The 17897-nt window shown below is 36.9% G+C and overlaps 1 protein-coding gene across 1 annotated transcript in view; it reads right to left on the bottom strand.

The window, feature by feature from the left end:
- Positions 1–17220, bottom strand: part of Ctnna3 (catenin alpha 3) — a 1268549-nt gene extending 1251329 nt beyond the window's left edge. Inside the window, exons 1-2 of the mRNA XM_042696520.1 lie at positions 17118–17220; positions 2936–3128 (exon numbers count right to left, since the gene is read on the bottom strand). Coding sequence (XP_042552454.1) covers positions 2936–3128; positions 17118–17216 — 292 coding nt within the window. The 5' untranslated portion in view covers positions 17217–17220. The remainder of the gene's footprint in view (positions 1–2935; positions 3129–17117) is intronic.
- Positions 17221–17897: the final 677 nt, after the last annotated feature.

Raw genomic sequence — 17897 nt, forward strand, 5'->3', positions numbered from 1 at the left:
TTATTGGAGATAAGCATCTCATGGACTGGGTTGGCTACTAAATGCGATCCTCAGATCCCCAGCCTCCTGAGTACCTAGGATTACAGGTGTGAGCCACTGAAGCCTGGCTGCAAGTTGTTCTTATTTGGAGGAAACTTTGGTTTTTTGGGGGTTTTTTTTTGGGGGGGGGGGTGGCGGGGGTGGAGAGCAGGTGGGCAGAAAATGGCAGTAAATGGCAATATCGGGAAATACTATAAAAAAATTATAGTAGAAACCAAATTATGAAATGCCTTTGGAATATGTTAAAAAGTTAAAATTATCCAGAAAGATAGTCTCCCCTAATCCTACAATAGATCCTAAAAATAAATTTTATCAGGAAAGGAAAAGAAGCATTATATTCATTTTTAAAAGATCTGTTTAGGATGATGAAAAGGGTAACACTGATCAAGATAAATTATACTAAATTATACTCATAAACTGATATGTTGTATTGACTTTTTTGTACAACTACTTAAAGAAAAAATTTTAAAAAGAAAAGATGTACTTGACTTTGGAGCAGAACTAATGCAATTATCCTAAATTTAGAAAGAAATACTAGGAATGGAGAAGGAAAAGGTCTGAAAATAAAGAGGGAAAATTTGTTGAATTTAGAGTCTAATTAAAGAAGCAGACAGATAAGAAAAAACAAGTCTATACTGACTTGATGATGATGTTACAAAACACAAGAGAAAGTGGGGTCTAGGGCAGTAAGAAGCAGATAGAAATGACAATTTTACTTCAAATTATCTTGCCTACTATGCTTTTATATAGTGTCTGAAAAACCTCTATCAAATATGTCATATATAAAGTATATGACAAGGGCTGGGAATGTGGCTTAGTGATAGAGTGCTTACTTACCATGCATGAAACCATGGGTTCAATTCCTCAGTATCACATAAACAGAAAAAGCCAGAAATGGCACTGTGACTCAAGTAGTAGAGTGCTAGCCTTGAGCAAAAGAAGCCCAGGGACAGTGCCCAGGCCCTGAGTTCAAGCCCCAGGACTGCAAATAAAAAAATAGAAAAAAGTATATGACAAGGAACATCCTTTTGGAAAAACCATTCTGAAGGCTCCTATCATGAGACCAAAGAAGGATGTTCTTAGAGGAAGAAAACAAAGGTGCAATGTCTGTTAAGTTAAACAAAGGAATTTTTAAAATCTATCATTTTTTATATTATAAACTTGTTTTAAAAATCTTGGCTCTTGGGGGGCAGGGGGAGGATGGGAAGGGATGGGAAGGGGAAACAAAGGAGGAAGCTACAATGCTTGATAAGAAATGTACTCATTATCATGCCCATGTAATTGTAACCCCTCTGTACATTATTTTCACAATTAAAAAATATCTTGGGGCTGGGAAGGTGGCTCAGTGGTAGAGTGCTTGCCTTGCATGCATGAGGCCCTGGGTTCAATTCCTCAGCACCACATAAGCAAAAAGCCAGAAGTGGCACTGTGGCTCAACTGGTAGAGCACTAGCCTTGAGCTGAAGAGCTGAGGGACAGCGCCCAGGCCCAGAGTTCAGGCCCCACGACCAGACCCAAAAAAATAAATAAATAAAATTTTAAAAAATCTTGGCTCTTTTAAAATCTATGACACATTATCTATCATAATTATGGCTTACTTGCTGAATCTTTGTTAAGGAATATAAGCCCTAGTCTGATATTCTTGCTGAAAATATAATCCATTTGAAAAATACATGGACTCAGGATGTACCTGTCTCTTGCATTTAGTAATATTATTATGAGTTAGTAATATTATTATGATTTGCCTATGTGCCTCTGATCAGATAAAATAATTATCAAAATGAACTCCAGCAATTGGAAACAAGTGATTAAAAAAAAAATTAAGTTGAAGATATTGCTTAAGTGGAAGAGTACCCGTTGAGCAAGTAGGCAGCTCTAAGTTCAAATGAAAGTACTCACAAAAAAAATAATAATCAATATTTTAAAATTCAATATATAATAATTCCCTATATCACAAATTTCACCTGAAGTTTATTGTGGCTAGCATATTCATTTTAGTTATATTTGGTTATTAAAGACCTTCTGGATTTTTTTATTTAGATAAGGTCTTGCTATGTAGCCCAGTTGGGCCTAAACTAGTGATCCTCCTACCTCCACTTCCAGAGTGTTAGGATTTCAAACATGCACCACTGCACCCAACTCTGACTTTCTGATTTCCTTAAAGTTACCTTGGGAGTTGTAGGAGAAAAATATTTTGACATCTTAACCATCTTTTATAAAGCTAAACAAGAATATTCCCTATTCTTCTTCCTTCCAAAATGGTTACTTGCAGCAAACTGATATACACAAAATTATTCCATCGACCCAAAAGAAAACACTGAGTAATTCTTTTTATAATGTCCCGCTGATGAGATTTACATTCACTAGAAAATCGTTGTATTACCTTAAGCTATCCAAAGGTAAAAATGTGTGCTTTTATTATGTAACAAATAAGCAGTAAGTGGGGTTCTGCATAGTTCACAAAAAGCATTTTCTTAAAGTTCAGTAAATACCAACCTCCAGAAAATTGAAAAATAAAAAACAAAGATGTACTGGCAATCAGATCTGAAATGTCTATCCCCCAAGTGTTTCTGAGGAACTTCATATTTACTTATGAATGAGCAAATATGTCTTCAGCTTCATTAGTTTTCTCTTTGTTTATTATAGATAAGTGATGGCATAGTTAGACGTGGGGAGTTGTCTACAGAGACTGAATAGCTGACGACGAGAGCCAGGACAGGGACGCTGAGCCTTGGAGCTGTCTAATGAGCCACTCTGCCTCCCACAGCTAGCTCTTCACAGCTCTGTGAAAGATTAATAAACGTAAGGCAGCAAAAACAAAACACTCACAAATCTAAGTCAGTAACAAACACCCCAAGGATATGCAGTTTGCTCCTGACCAGGACTAAAATACTTACTCTCTTTTCGAACTTCCTCCAGTGCAGCAGTAAGTTCTTCCTTTAAAATGGTAGCTTCGTGGGCTATCTTCTCTCCTTTGTCTAATAAATTCCACGTTGCTTCCTCTACAGAAGCTAGAAGGACTCTGGCTCTTTTCGAACGTCCCTTTTTCCTGTTGGAAGGATTCTGGGGACAATTTACAAGTGTAGTAACCTAAAATTGGGAAAACAGGAGTAATTCATTAGAAACTGCAGGAAAAAATGTTCAACAAGAAATGTACTCATTACCTGACTTATATAACTGTGACCTCTCCATATATCACCTTTACAATATAAACAAGAAACAAACAAATAAACAAAATGTGCAAGAAAAATATAATCTTCAGATAGTAGAGCTCAGAAGAAAAAGAGGTATTTGCCCACAAGTCAAATAAAGGCATCAGGCACAGTGTTCTCAGCTCCCAAAGTGCCCAACTAAACACTAAGATGAAGGATATTAAATCTCATCAAGTTTTTACTACTAGAAGAATGCTTGAGCATCTTGGTATATTTTTTGTTTTAATTACAGAAACTTTATGTATGGTAAAATAAAAGAGCTTACTAAAGCTGTCAAATGGGAAAAGTGGAAGGCCATCTCTCAGAATTATAAAATTGTAAAATAAAATGTATTTTACTTTGTAGCTAGTAACCTATATTAAGAGAGGCAAAAAATAATTACAACTAATTTAATATTAGTTCATTTAGGCTAAGAATATGTATTACTAATATTGAGTAAGAACACATAGAAACATACAAAGTCATGATTACCTCAGAGAGACAAAGCCCCAGTGCTCATTATCATCTATTTTCTTGCCCTTGTAACTGCTTTACTCTGTCTCCTATTCTCCCCTCATCTTTGTTGGGCCTCTCTAACAGTTCCTCCTCAAAGTCCCATATCAAAAGTCCTTTCCTAACAGCTCTCATTCCCACCTTCTCCTGCTCAATCCTTTGCCCCAATTTGCTTCTCTTCAAAACAGAGCCTTTAAGTGTACACCATTAAAATACTTAATAAACCCGCGGGGCAGGAAGGAATGAATCTTCAACAAAAAAAGAAAAGACAAATTTATGATCAGAGCTTTATCTGGAAATGAAGATTAAGATATTTGAGAGGAGGAAAGACAAAAAGAAAACCTCACACTGAATTACATTATGAAATACATCCATTGCTTTCATTTCTTAATTAAGCCTTGGATCCTAAAGCATGTTTCAGATAAAAATTGTATAAGCAAAGCTTTTAAAAATCCCCCTAGGGTAAGAGGGGGAAGAATCCTGCATCCCATGTTTCAACTAGAAGACCTGAAATACCTACTGAAATTGAGGCTCTGATGACAAATTGGAGAAATGATGGCTGTATTAACTAACGGGATGGAATCCATCCCCAATGTATAGATAGGTCAAAATATCATTGTGCCCATAAATACACACATTACTTGTCAATTGAAATAAATAAATCTTTTCTAAAGAAAGCTAGCAGCAATGGCAATCATGTACTGCATCTTTGATGACAGACTGTATAAAACCCTTTCTGCTCTGCAGTGCCTAGAGAGTTTGCTTGTTTGTTGTTAGTGGAACATTAAATATTTGTTTAGCTGTGATTTGGACCCATTGCTTAGCTAAGAACTAAGACCTTAAAAGCTATGAAGGAAGTTTTACTTGACCTTCTTGCCTGATGATCTTGTTTTGTAATAATTTGCTCTATTACCATGCTTATGACCCAGAGTAGAATGTTTTGTGGAAAGTCTTTGTTTCCTTGCTGAGAAAACAAGAAAAATCACACTACCCTATACAATATTGTGAAGGTCAAATAAGGTCAAATGTTATATTATTGTTGTTTTGTTTTATTTTATTTTTTGCTTTTTTAGTAATACTGGGGTTTAAACTCAGGGCCTTGAACTTGCTAGACAGGCACTTCACCACTTGAAGCTGGTCCCCAGACCACCAAGTCATTTTGTTGTTGTTTTGTTTTGTTTATGGGTGTCAGTATTGGGGCTTGAACTCAAGGTCACTGTTCCTTAGCTTGTATACTCAAGGCTGGTGCTCTACCACTTGAGCCTCAGCTTCACTTCCAGCTTTTTGGTGGTTAATTTGAGATAAAAGTCTGCCTGGATGGCTTCAAACTTGAATCCTCAGATTTCAGCCTCCTAAGTACCTGGAATTACAACTGTGAGCCACTGGCACCCATCCCAAGCGTCTTTTTTTTATTATTATTATTTTATTTTGGTGGTTGTGGGGCTCGAACTCCCTCAGCTCTTCAGCTCAAGGCGAGCGCTCTACCACTTGAGCTACAGCACCACTTCCAGCCAAGTGTCATTTTTAAATGCATAACATGACACAAATATTTGTTTTCATTCATATATATATACATGCATATATATATAGTCTGTTTGCCACAGAGTTTCAGAAAATTGTTTATGAATAATCTTTGTAAAAAGTATTCTCTCTGAACTTACTCTTACCTTACTCCAGGATTCTTCCATCCCCACCCCCACATGCTAACTATAATGAAAGCAGTTAACAAAACACATACTATATGCTTAACAACCAGCTAAGTAGAGGTCATATGTCTTCATCTCATGGATCATAAAAGGATGCTAATAAGTCTGATTTATTACATGGACTTTCACAAACTCCCAAAGGCAACTATTTCATTATTGTCTCCATAATTTTACAGAGTTAAAAGATATTTGTCCAAATGAAGACAAATTATAATAATTGCTGAAAGCTTTCATTTAAAATAAAGAATAAGCATCATTGTCTGATATTTGCCTTCAGAATGTATTTTCAGTGCCACAATTCATGATGCTTCCCACTGCACATTCCTTCTCTATTGTTCAGATCCTCCATGCACCAAATGTTTTCCACAGAATAGCCTGGGCTTTGAAATTAAAATGAGCATTCCAGAAATGCTTTGTTCCTTATAATAAATGCCAGAGAAGTAAGAAATGTGAAAAGAACATTGTATAAGAACATTATGCTTCCATTTTTAAAAATGCCCTTAAAACTTGTAAGGTCTTCACTTGTATATGTTGTTTGAACTTAAGTCTTTCTTAAATATCCCTAATATAGTTATTTAATATTTACTAAAATTATGTGACATTTCCAATGATTCATTTTATTTTAGAAAGCAAATATGTCTTGGCAATCCTGTGGGAAAAAGAAACCTAAATTTTTTCACCCCAACTCACCTAAGGGATAGAACCCACCTCCTCTTATCAGTGTGTCTGTAACTCACTATAGCAGATGATTTCACCAAGGCTGGTGGGGGTGGGGGGGGAGTTACATATATTATCTGAAAAGGTCTCTCATCTTTGAAAGAATACCAGCACCCAGTAAAATTAGCTTTAATTTATTCGGCAGAATTATTCTGGTTTTCTCATTTCCCTTTTCAGTATAAAATAAGTTCTTTTTTAAATAAAGAACTCAAAACTTGAGTTGCAGTAAATTCTAATGCAGAGTCCAAGTTCAAATTTTACTAATTTTATACTTTGTCATTGATAAACCACCTCCCCGTCTCCATTTTTAGAACTTAGAGACCATGTTAGTATGGAAAATTTCCAAGCTTGCAGTGTTAGAGAGCTTGGGTTTGCTCACTATCCCTTAATAGATCCACTTGTCCTAGGTTCCAAAGATATACCTTTGTCAAAGTTACAGGAAGGAAAGTACATTATGCACACCTGCAAAAATATCATGAAACATGTTATTTTGTGATTAACATGTAATATTAATCATTAACCTTAATTATTAATATTAGTATTTATTATTATTGTAGTAATAATAAATAATTATTACAATGATATACAGTAGGAGCTCCTCATTGAAATAGTCATAAAATAAAGGTTTCATGATATGAAAAGAAAAATTCATACTTCATTAATTCTGCAAGCTTAAAGTTCCAGTTATATTCTACATGGTGTATAATATTTATATGCTAAAATTAGAGTGAAACCACAAGGTTTTATAACCCTTCCTAATTCAGATGTACTTCTCCAGATGTTCCAAATACACTGAAAATTAAATTGATCTACTTAGTAAACCAAGCCCTCAACTCTCCTTGTGCCAGGCCAGTGCACAAGGAGAACACATACAACATGACATGAGGTTATGATTTACTTTTGTTTGTTGTACCAGTGAAAAGAATTGCTTTAGCATCTCAGACACTAGCTTTGTGGAAATTTTTCAATGTCAACTTGAGGGAAATTTTTCAATGTCAACTTGAGTAACATTTATATACCATGACCACCTTCTTTCCCAATCTAACTCTAATTATTTTTTCTTTCAATTCTATTATCATTATGATATGAAAAAGCAATGCTCATATATATATATATATATATATATATATATATATTCTTCTTTATGAGCTAAAGTACTTTGAATTTTAACCTTCTCCAATAGCTCATAGGAGCTTTCAGGGTTACTTTTGTTCCCTTTGGTTAAATTTATAAAATAAAATACAATGCATTTACCCAAAACTGTGAGTTTTTAAAAGAAATTAAAGGAGTAAAACCAGTGATAACTACAAGGTACTATCTAGTCTTGGGAAGAAAAGGTGGAGGGAATTCTTTCTTCAAGCCATTGATAACTACATATATTCCTTACTCCTTACCCAAAACAACCCTTCCTGACTTGACATTACTAAGGAAGATTGAAGGAACCTGGCAACGTATACCTCTAATATAACATTCAACATTCACCCCAAATCAACCAAAGCCTTATCTTAGTTCATTTCAAGCCAATAAACATTTATTGAGCACATTTATTGTGTTCAAAAGAATACTCCAAGCATTTGGAAATAAAAATAAGTAGGCTCCACGATAGTGATAACTAAGGAATAAAGGGCAGAATAACTGCATACACTTATGTGTGTACAAAGACAGTTTTGCAGGGCTGGGAAGGTGGCTCAGTGGTAGAGTACTTGCCTTGCATGCATGAGGCCCTGGGTTTGATTCCTCAGCACCACATAAGCAAAAAGAAAAAAGCCAGAAGTGGCGCTGTGGCTCAAGTGGTAGAGCGCTAGCCTTGAGCTGAAGAGCTGAGGGACAGTGCCTAGGCCCAGACCAGACCCAAAAAAAAAAAAAAAAAAAAAAAAATTTGCAAAGACAGTTTTGCCAAGATTGAAAACATTCACAAAAATGAAGCAGATCCTAGGGTTAAGGACAGATGTCTTTCTCCCAAGACAAGGGAATGATGAACAACGTAAATAAGCCATCAATGCAGTTGTAGGCCAGTGGCTTGACCTTGGAAAGGTCTCCACAAATTAGATAGGGCCACTCACCCCAGGAATCAAAAGGAAAGGTAATGGTAGAACAACAAAAATAATATTCAGTTAATCGGATTATATTGGGAAGAGGTAGCAGGTCCAATCTCTTGCTCCATCTTTGAGGGTACTGACATATAAGCTTTGAGATTCTGGAAGGAAAACTACACCTTCATTAGCTGTTCTACACAAAACTGTGAGGTGTGTACTATATACTTGTGGCTTCATAGTATAAATGGGCAGAGAGGATAGCTTAGCTTTCTTAAGCCAGTCATGATTTCCATGAAGTCTGGATAAAACCATTCAAGAGACACACATGAAATTTAGTGAAACATGGGTAAAGCACCTTTTTTTGTCAGTCATGGGGCTTGAACTCTGGACCTGGGCTCTCTCTGTCCCTCAGCTCAAGACTAGCACTCTACCACTTGAGCCACAGCACTACTACGGTTTTCTGAGTGGTTTATTTGAGATAAGAGTCTCACGGACTTTTCCTGCTCAGGCTGGCTTTGAACTGTAATCCCCAGATCTCAGCCTCCTGAGTAGCTAGGATTACAGGCGTGAGCCACTAGCACCCAGTGAAAAGCACAATTTTAAGGCAAGCCTTAGGCCAAGTGGCCAACCCATGCTCACTACTGGCTGATAAAATGGCCAGCACAGCAGTTCTTACTTTGTAATCACCTGGGAGCTTTTAAAATTACTGCTTGGTTCTACTCCCAGAGATTCTGATATAACTGGTTTTGTGTGAGGCCTAGGCACTGGGAATGTTAAGAGTTCCCCAGGTGATTTTAATGTGCAACTGGGGTTGAAAACCACTGGGCTAACAGAATCTCAACAGTAACAGAAATTTTCTGAATCGCCTAGTTAGCACTCTTCCCCAAGTAAGGCTTTTATGTCTCTCATAAGGCTTGGACACAAACCACTCCACCACAATTTATAACAGGAGGCTCTCAACTGTGTACAATTTAGTACCCATTTCTTACACTTCCTTAAGCAGTGAGTGCAGAATATCCCCATCAAAATAGGGGGAAAAAATGGTCAATGTAGAATAAGGACCAATATATTATCCTTGGAGCCACGTCTGGACACTAATAATAGTTTTAATTAGAATAGAGCCACACCCAGTGTGGCTACTTTCACATTGTAACAGCAATAGAGAACCTGTGACCATCAGAGCTGAAACAACATAGAAGCCGGACTTGTACAGAATAAAATTGCCAACACTGGTGTAGGGTCCATAGAGTTTTTAAGCCACAGCCGCATCTCTTGAGACTAGCTGGATGTCCTGAAATACCCTAGAGACTCTAAGAAAGGTAGAGTTCCATCTCAAGCCCTGAAAACTATCACATCTGGGGAGATATGGACTCTTCCATCATTTCGGCAAAATGAACCACACTTGTTCTCATCCATCCAGCTTTTTCTCCTTAAAGGGCATGTGAAACAGGCCTTTCAGTCCGTACTACCGGGCTACCTGTGAGATCAGTTATAAGAAAAAGGCCATATGTGCACTCAGTGTGAATTCATTACGGGAAATATCATATGAAAGCTAAAAAAAATTAAAAGCAGTGCCTGGTATGATGGTACATGCTTGTGAATCCAGCAGTCAGTAGGCTGAGACAGAAGAATCTCTATTTCAAGGCTAGCCTAGATTACATACAGAGAATGTCTCAAAAAAAAAGGAAGGAAGGAAGGAAGGAAGGAAGGAAGGAAGGAAGGAAGGAAGGAAGGAAGGAAGGAAGGAAGGAAGGAAGGAAGGAAGGAAGGAAGGAAGGAAGGAAGGAAGGAAGGAAAGATCTAAGGATTGTAGTTCGAAGCCAGCCCAGACAGGAAAGTCCATGAGACTCTTGTCTCCAATTAACCACCAAAATGTCAGAAGTGGAGCTGTGACTGAAGAATTAGGGTGCTAGACTTGAGCACACAAAAGGCCAGGGACAGGGTCCAAGCCCTGAGTTCAAACTCCAGGACCCACATAAAGAAAGAAAGGAGCTTCCTTTTGTCTCTACTATCATTTCTCAAGAAATAATATAACCTAACAACTTTCCCATGGGAGCAATTTTCTTGCAGTGAAAGAATGCAGAAATTGAAGAATATACTTTATTGGAATCAACTTAGCTATGCTGAATCACCTTAAACTTTAAAATTAAGTTTATTTCTTTAATCTATCACAAAAATAACATCTTTATGCTTATTAAGACTGTATAGTTATTGAGATTGTAAGTATTTTAAAATATTTATTAAGTCTTGGATAGTAAGTACTTTTAAAATACTGTATTTAATTTAGTAACCTTTAGTTACATGTTGAGATTATAATCAAAACTCTGATATTTGTTTAGAAAGAACCCTACAAGAAATCTATGTGCACAAAGAATTGTCCTTGAGATTTTCTTACGATTAATTCTGATATTCTACTGATAGAATAATCATCAAGGGTATAAAAAGAAGCTGGTAGATAAAACCAAATGACCTATACAAATGACAAAACAATCAAAAATTATGACTCTTTTTTCCTAAAAGAAATTCTATTCTAGGAGGCTAAGAGGCTGAAGGGAACAGATATCCACTCCTTTCTCCCTGGTAGCCGAAAGATCTGACTGTAGAACAGTGGGAAATTAACCCACTATGCATTTTGACATTTATTTGCACAAATTGATATACATTATTTTCTTTCACCTGTGGAAGTTAGATTTAAAATATAAACATGTATCAAAACACATACAAGGCCATATGCATACACAATCAAACCGACTGCAGTATAGTATACATGGGGTGGATCCCCATGGTGTAACACTGTTGAACAATAACTGATAGTTTACCAAAATGAATACCAGGAAGCTGAAACATATTTTTTTTTTTTGGTCAGTCTTGGGGCCTGCACTCTGGGCCTGGGCACTGTCCCTCAGCGCTTCAGCTCAAGGTTAGCGCTCTTACCACTTGAGCTTTTTCTGCTTATGTGGTACTGAGGAATCGAACCCAGGGTCTCATGTATGCAAGGCAGGCACGCTACCACTGAGCCACCTTCCCAGCCCCAACTGAAACATATTTTATGAGGAGTTATGGCTTATGGGGAGGGATTCAGATGGGTGGAGAAGGGAATAGTAAGCAAATACAGTCATAATAGTGGGGGGGGGGGTGGTAAAGTGTATGTGAAAATGACACTAGGTAACTGTAGAAGAAAGATTGAGACAGATGAGGAAGAGAATCATAAAAGGGCGACACTGATCAAGATGAATTATACTAGTAAAATGACATGTTAAATTAAAACCTCTTTTTTACATCTATTTAAAGATGATTTAAAAATAAATTTAATTTGAAAAAATAAATTGCTATACATATTTGCTTGCTTTGCATGTATACATGTGTATGTGTGTTTGTTGGTTCCAGACTTGAAATTAGGGTCTCACACCCTTGCTAACAGCTAACACTATCACATGAGCTCTTCCTCCCATATGTCATTTTGCTGGTTAACTGGAGATGGACCTCATGGGTCTTTCTTTCTAGGCTTGTTTCAAACCTCAATTCTCCAATTCTCAGCCTCCTGAGTAGCTAGGATCAGAGGTGTGAGCCACTAGAAACTAGCTTTTTGTTTTTCATGTTTGTTTTTGTTTCTGGCTCAAGGAAAGGAAAACGAAATTTTGTTTGTGGTAGGAAAGATGTTCTCCATGGGAGAAACAAAAAACATATTTGAAAGAACTAGGATTAACTCTTCCTCCATTGTATTAGTCAACTCTCTGTTGCTGTAACAAAATACTAGCAATGATCAACTTTTAAAAGGATGGATTTCAGAGGTTTCAATTCAGGATCATTGGCCCCAACACTTTGGGCCTGGGTTGAAAGAACGCTACCTCACCTCACCTCATGGAGGCCAGAAAGCAAATGGAAAAAAAGTGAAGAGAACAGTGTCCCAATTTCCCCTACAGGTTACACCTCAATAACTTCATTTCCTCCCACTTGGTCCCAACCTCCTAAAAGTTTCATTACCTTCCTTTATACCAATCTAATGGCGACCACACCTTTGAAGATACTTTGGGACTCTTTGGGAGATATTTAAGGTCCAAACCATCACCTATCAAGTCACTTGGACAGGGTTTTTTTTCTTAGGGAAGAAGATTAGAGTAGATGTTTATATATGAATTTTGTGCCTTTAGCTCCCATGTAACAGCAAAGCACCAGATTGGGAAGAAAGGCACTTACTCTCTTCTGTAGTACTCAGAACCATTCTGCCACCTTAAAAATTGGCAGTTTTGGAGGTAGTAGGACTTGGCTACTTTTTCAGGCCTATTGCTAGTCTCACAATGGACAATATTGGCATTCACCAGCCACCGGCCACAACATAAGGCCAAACCAAATAGTAGATAGATAGTGTAGATTTGCAGACGTAAATGAGTTATCCCTCAGAGACTCCAGAATTTGCAGACACGGAAAAGCAGAAGAAAGATTTTTGCAGGAAAATCCTTACTCTAGCAGAAGCAAGTTGGGGCAATTAAAAGAATCCTAGATTGCTACTGTTGTAGAACTTCCTTTGAATTTGCAAAGAGCAAGAGACCAAGAAATCAGATTACATAAGATAAGCATCTGGTCTTTGTGGCTAGTACTTAAGGGAACTGAAAATGATGGGGTCCACAGAGGTTAGAGCATAATTCTGAGAACAGAATGTGTTTGGCAACTGGAAGGATTTATTAAATTCCTGGCAACAAGTTTGAAATCTTCTCCACTATTATTAACACTCAACTTTTCTCTGCATCTCTACTTCCTTTTGTGTCTTGCAGTTTTGCACTTGATTTAATCTAAGTATCCTTAGAGTAAAATTGTTTTTTATCTCTCCCTGTAGGTCACCTCCAAAAAAGAGGATGATGGTAAAGCATTATTGCAAAATATGTCATTTGTATACTGATTTTTTTCAAGCTGAAATTACTTAAGGAAGCCATTGGCCTAACTTTCTCAACATTTAGATTTTTGGGGGAAGGGATACCTTCACATACCAACACTAGAAAATAGCCTTGATTACAAGAGACCCATAATTGAGCATGCAATGAACCTGAATAAACTCTTTGAATCCTTAATTTTCAGTACCTTCTAAATTCCTCCCATTAGATATCTGTAACATCTCTAGAATTACTATCATAACACCTATAGTTACCTATTTGTCTTGTCATTTCTTCAAAAATGTTTTATTCTTTGTCAAAAAAAGTATAACATCATTCTATTTTGGCCATTTCTCCAGACTTCATTCTTTCATGAAAATTCTCATGTGCTACATGTACAGATAGTAAAAATGTTCATGCTCTTCTCTTGTTAATCAGCTCTTATATTAATTGAGCTCCAGATCCAGAAGAAAAAAAATATATAACAACTAAGGGGTTTAAAGAGACCACCCCCCCCCCTCAGCCGGGCCCCAGTGGTTCATACTGTAATATTAGCTACTCAGGAAGCTAATATTATTCAAAGCCGGCCCAGGCAGGAAAGTCTGTGAGACTCTTATCTCAATAAAGCACCAGAAAGCTGGAAGTGGTGCTGTGGCTCAAGTGGTAGAGCACTCACCTTAAGCTGAAGAGCTGAGGGACAACACCCAGGCCCAGAGTTCAAGCCCTACAGCCAACAAAAAAACAAACACAAAACAAAACAAAAAACAATGCAGGTAAAATTAACATACAGCACTTAGACATGCTGAGCACCCTTGTGTGATTCATCATGTTGACTTGCACCTGTTTCAATGACAATGGAAGTATGTATTGAGATAGAGTCAGCACCAACCTAGGTCACTGAGTACCTGCATTAACCCCCACCTCCATTGCCCATAGACAGCTCATGTTGGACCTATAGCTTGAACAGAAAATGAATTTTTATTGATCCTTTGAAATTTGGAGGATCTTATCCCAATATAACCTCTTATGCTTACTAATGCAAGAGTTATAAGAATCCTTCATCTTGGCCCAATACTATTATAGAGTAAATAAAAGCTATCCCCAAAGGGAGTCCCAGAAAAAACAAAATGAGTGTGAGACACTGTGGAAGCAGAAATGAGGAAAGGACCAGAAGGTTCCATAAGAGTCACGAATGAAGGCCAGAGAATAATGCTCCTTACTGTTGGCCTAAAATATATTTATTTCTTTGAAAATGTGCAATATATTTATATCATAAAATACATCTGAATACTTACCAAAAAAACTTAATGAGATAAATAAGCTGATTCATTTAACTCACATTCAACATGAAACTAACATATAGCAAATTGTATTTTGTGGCAAATAAGATTATTGATAGTTCCATTAGGTAATGACTGTAGCATGAGCTAGCAGTTTATAACCCCTTCAGAGACTGTACAACACAGAGATGTAAATTCTTTTAAGCACAATTCTGCATAAATAGATTTTCTTCATTGCACCACCAAACTTGGATCTTGAAAGTGATAAACTGCAGATGCCTACAGTTGCAATCATAAAAATGTAATTGCTGAGAAAAAAATTATGTCTGATCCATTGAAGGAATTTATTACAGAGGGATGTAACTGTGTAAGTTATCACACAGAGAAAATGAAAGCAAATGATTGAAATATATCCCAGGATGAGCATCCCTGCAAAATGACCTAGTGATTTACCTGTGCTCAAGGGAAAAAAAATAGATTAAAGATAAATCAGTTTTGGTAAAGGAAGACTTCGGTAACTATAAAAAGAGCAGAATAAAGATTTATGAAAATTAATTTAGAAGTTGAAATGACATAATAATATTTATAACCAATTACTCCAAAAATTAAAAATGTAATTTTGACTTTGAATTATATACAGAGGTGATAAATAATTTCTGTAGAATATTGAAAGCAAAAGAATATAACATAAAGATACGTAATGAGGAAAGGGGAAAATATTTTTAATGTAGCTATTGAAATAACTTCATCTTTTGGTAGTGTCAACTTCAAGATCGTGAACTCCTGTTCAATTTTTTCCAATGTAATCAGAGACTATCATATGTTTAAAATAAACCATACTTACTCAAATACAGCCAACCAACACAATCATGTAAGAAACTGACAATTTATTAATAAATAAAATGTGACATATACATAAATATCATGTATTGTCATTTTAGAAAAAATGAAATATGGCCATTTGCCAACATTAACAGACCTGGACACATTATATCACAGCTAGACAAAATTACCAAGACCCTATCTCAAGAACAGAGATTGCAAATGAAAGTATTAGGGTATGGCTAAAGTGATAGAACACTCACCTAGTATGCCTGAGACCTTTGGTTAAATCTGGTATGGAGACTGAACTATCATCAGTGAGGCACATTTTTAATTGTCTTCCCTGAACATGTGTTAACTGAAAATGTGTACAAAAGTTGCTCTTATAGCTACTTCCTTTTCTGCCATCCATCTCACAGAAAAGGTAAGTAGAACTTTTTATGTAATCAGAGATAAGGTCAGTGTAGTTTCTTACCCAAAAAAAAAAAACCTTGAATACTCTGAGTCCTTAGGAAAAAGGACATTGGAGGCATGATACGATGTAGGCCCAAAGAGTAATTCTCTAACAAATTTTGATAAAATTTTAAATCTATACCATTTGCATATGTTTTTTGAAATTCTGCTTGAAAATACAATACATAAAATCTGGATTAAAATGATAAATCATTATGAATATTATCAAATGACTATTCATTTTATGAGATTTTTATCAGAGAATTCCATTAGCTGCTTGTATCATACATTTTTTGGGGGGTGGGGGGCCCGGTCGTGGGCCTGAACTCTGGGCTGGGCGCTTTCCCTCAGCTCTTCAGCTCAAGGCTAGCACTCTACCACTTGAGCCACAGCGCCACTTCTGGCTTTTTTTTTTCAGCTTATGTGGTGCTGAGGAATTGAACCCAGGGCCTCATACATGCAAGGCAAACGCTCTACCACTGAGCCACCTTCCCAGCCCACATTTTGGTATTTTAACAATAATTTCCTATGTAACAAATGAGCTATTGGGTCTCTGGAGGCAAGTCACTGACATTCTTTATTTAATAAAGATTTTTTTGGCCAAGTATGATCATTCACACATATAATTCTATCACTTGAAAGGCTACAGGCAAGAAAATAGAGAGTTCAAGGCCAGTATCAGCTACATAGCAAGTTCTAGGCCAGCCTAGATTATACACTAGATTGTTTAAAAAATACAAAAATAAGGAAGTAGCGCTGTGGCTCAAGTGATAGAGGGCTAGCCTTGAGCTGAAGAGCTGAGGGACAGCACCCAGGCCCAGAGGTCAAGCCCCTTGGCTGGGAAGGTGGCTCAGCGGTAGAGTGCTTGCCTCGCATGCATGAAGCCCTGGGTTCGATTCCTCAGAACCATATAAGCAGAAAAAGCTGGGTTTGGCACTGTGGTTCAAGTGGTAGAGCCCTAGCCTTGAGCTGAAGAGCTGAGGGACAGAACCCAGGCCAAGAGTTCAGGCCCCATCACTGGCAAAAAAAAAAAAAACTTTGATTCAAGCCCCTCGACTGACACACACAAAAAAATACAAAAACAAACAAAAAACTGTTTTAACCAAGTCATCTACATCACACAGATTTCATAAATATCAAATAAGATAATTTATATAAAATTACTTCAGAAAAATATATATAGCTGAGCGTGGTAATATACACCTGTAATTCTAGTACTTGGGAGAATGAAGCAGGAGGATTAGCAAAGCTTTCTCAAAAAATTATATATACATATTAATTCTGCTATTAATGTTAAAGAAAATCTAGGAGAAGACATCCAGATTTTATTACTATCACTAAATTCATACATTTTACATTTTAACACCAATTTAAATAAATGACAATTTCAGAAGATATAAAAATCAAATCTTCCCTTGGCTTGTTAGCTTTTGCATTTTTTAATTTTGTTAAAAAACAGTTGCTCCACTCTGTAAATTTCATGGTATTAATACCTGGATTATGAGAGGCTCCAGTAGTTTCTCTACAGTGAATGTTTGGATCTGCAGATCCTCAGGGTCAATAGTCAGCGTGAAAGGTGTTTCCGCAGACATGCTGCTGCCTACACACAAACACATGAAATCAGTAAAGAAAAGTCTTTCTGAAGAAGAGTACTCATATAAATCATGGAGTAGCTAAAAACTGTGTTTGGCACCGCTTCCTGATCTCATAGCCCCAAAGGATCAGAGTGCCCTATCCATCATCTGAGACTCAAGACATTCCCTAACTGCCCCCTGTGGTCATGCTGTCAGTGCTTAGGAGACACTAGCAAATTTGTAACTAAGTTAAAAAAAATCATCAATTAGGTTTGCATTTGATCAGTAATCATAGCAGAAAGGAACTGATTAGATATTTCTTACAGCATGCAAGTCTGTTTTTTGTCTTGGGTTGCTTTGTTTTGAGCAATGTGGGGCTTGAATTCAGGGCCTGGACACTGTCCTTGAGCTCTTTTGCTCACAGTTAGTGCTCTACTACTTTGAGCCACAGATCCACTTCTAGTTTCCTGGTGGTTAATTGGAGATAACAAAATCATGGACTTTCCTGCCCAGGCTGGCTTTGAACTGCAATCCTCAGATCTCAGCCTCCTGAGTAGCTAGGATTACAGGCGTGAGCCACCAGTGCCAGGATCATGAAAAGTCTTTTGATTTCCATAAAATCATAACACTGAAATAGCTTACCTGAATATTTTGCCTGTTTTTATTAATGATGACTAAAATGAAAAGCCAGGTAGGACT

Source organism: Dipodomys spectabilis, unplaced genomic scaffold (genome assembly GCF_019054845.1).
Source record: "Dipodomys spectabilis isolate Male_0828 unplaced genomic scaffold, ASM1905484v1 ptg000207l, whole genome shotgun sequence".
In the NCBI taxonomy this organism is placed as follows: Eukaryota; Metazoa; Chordata; class Mammalia; order Rodentia; family Heteromyidae; genus Dipodomys; species Dipodomys spectabilis.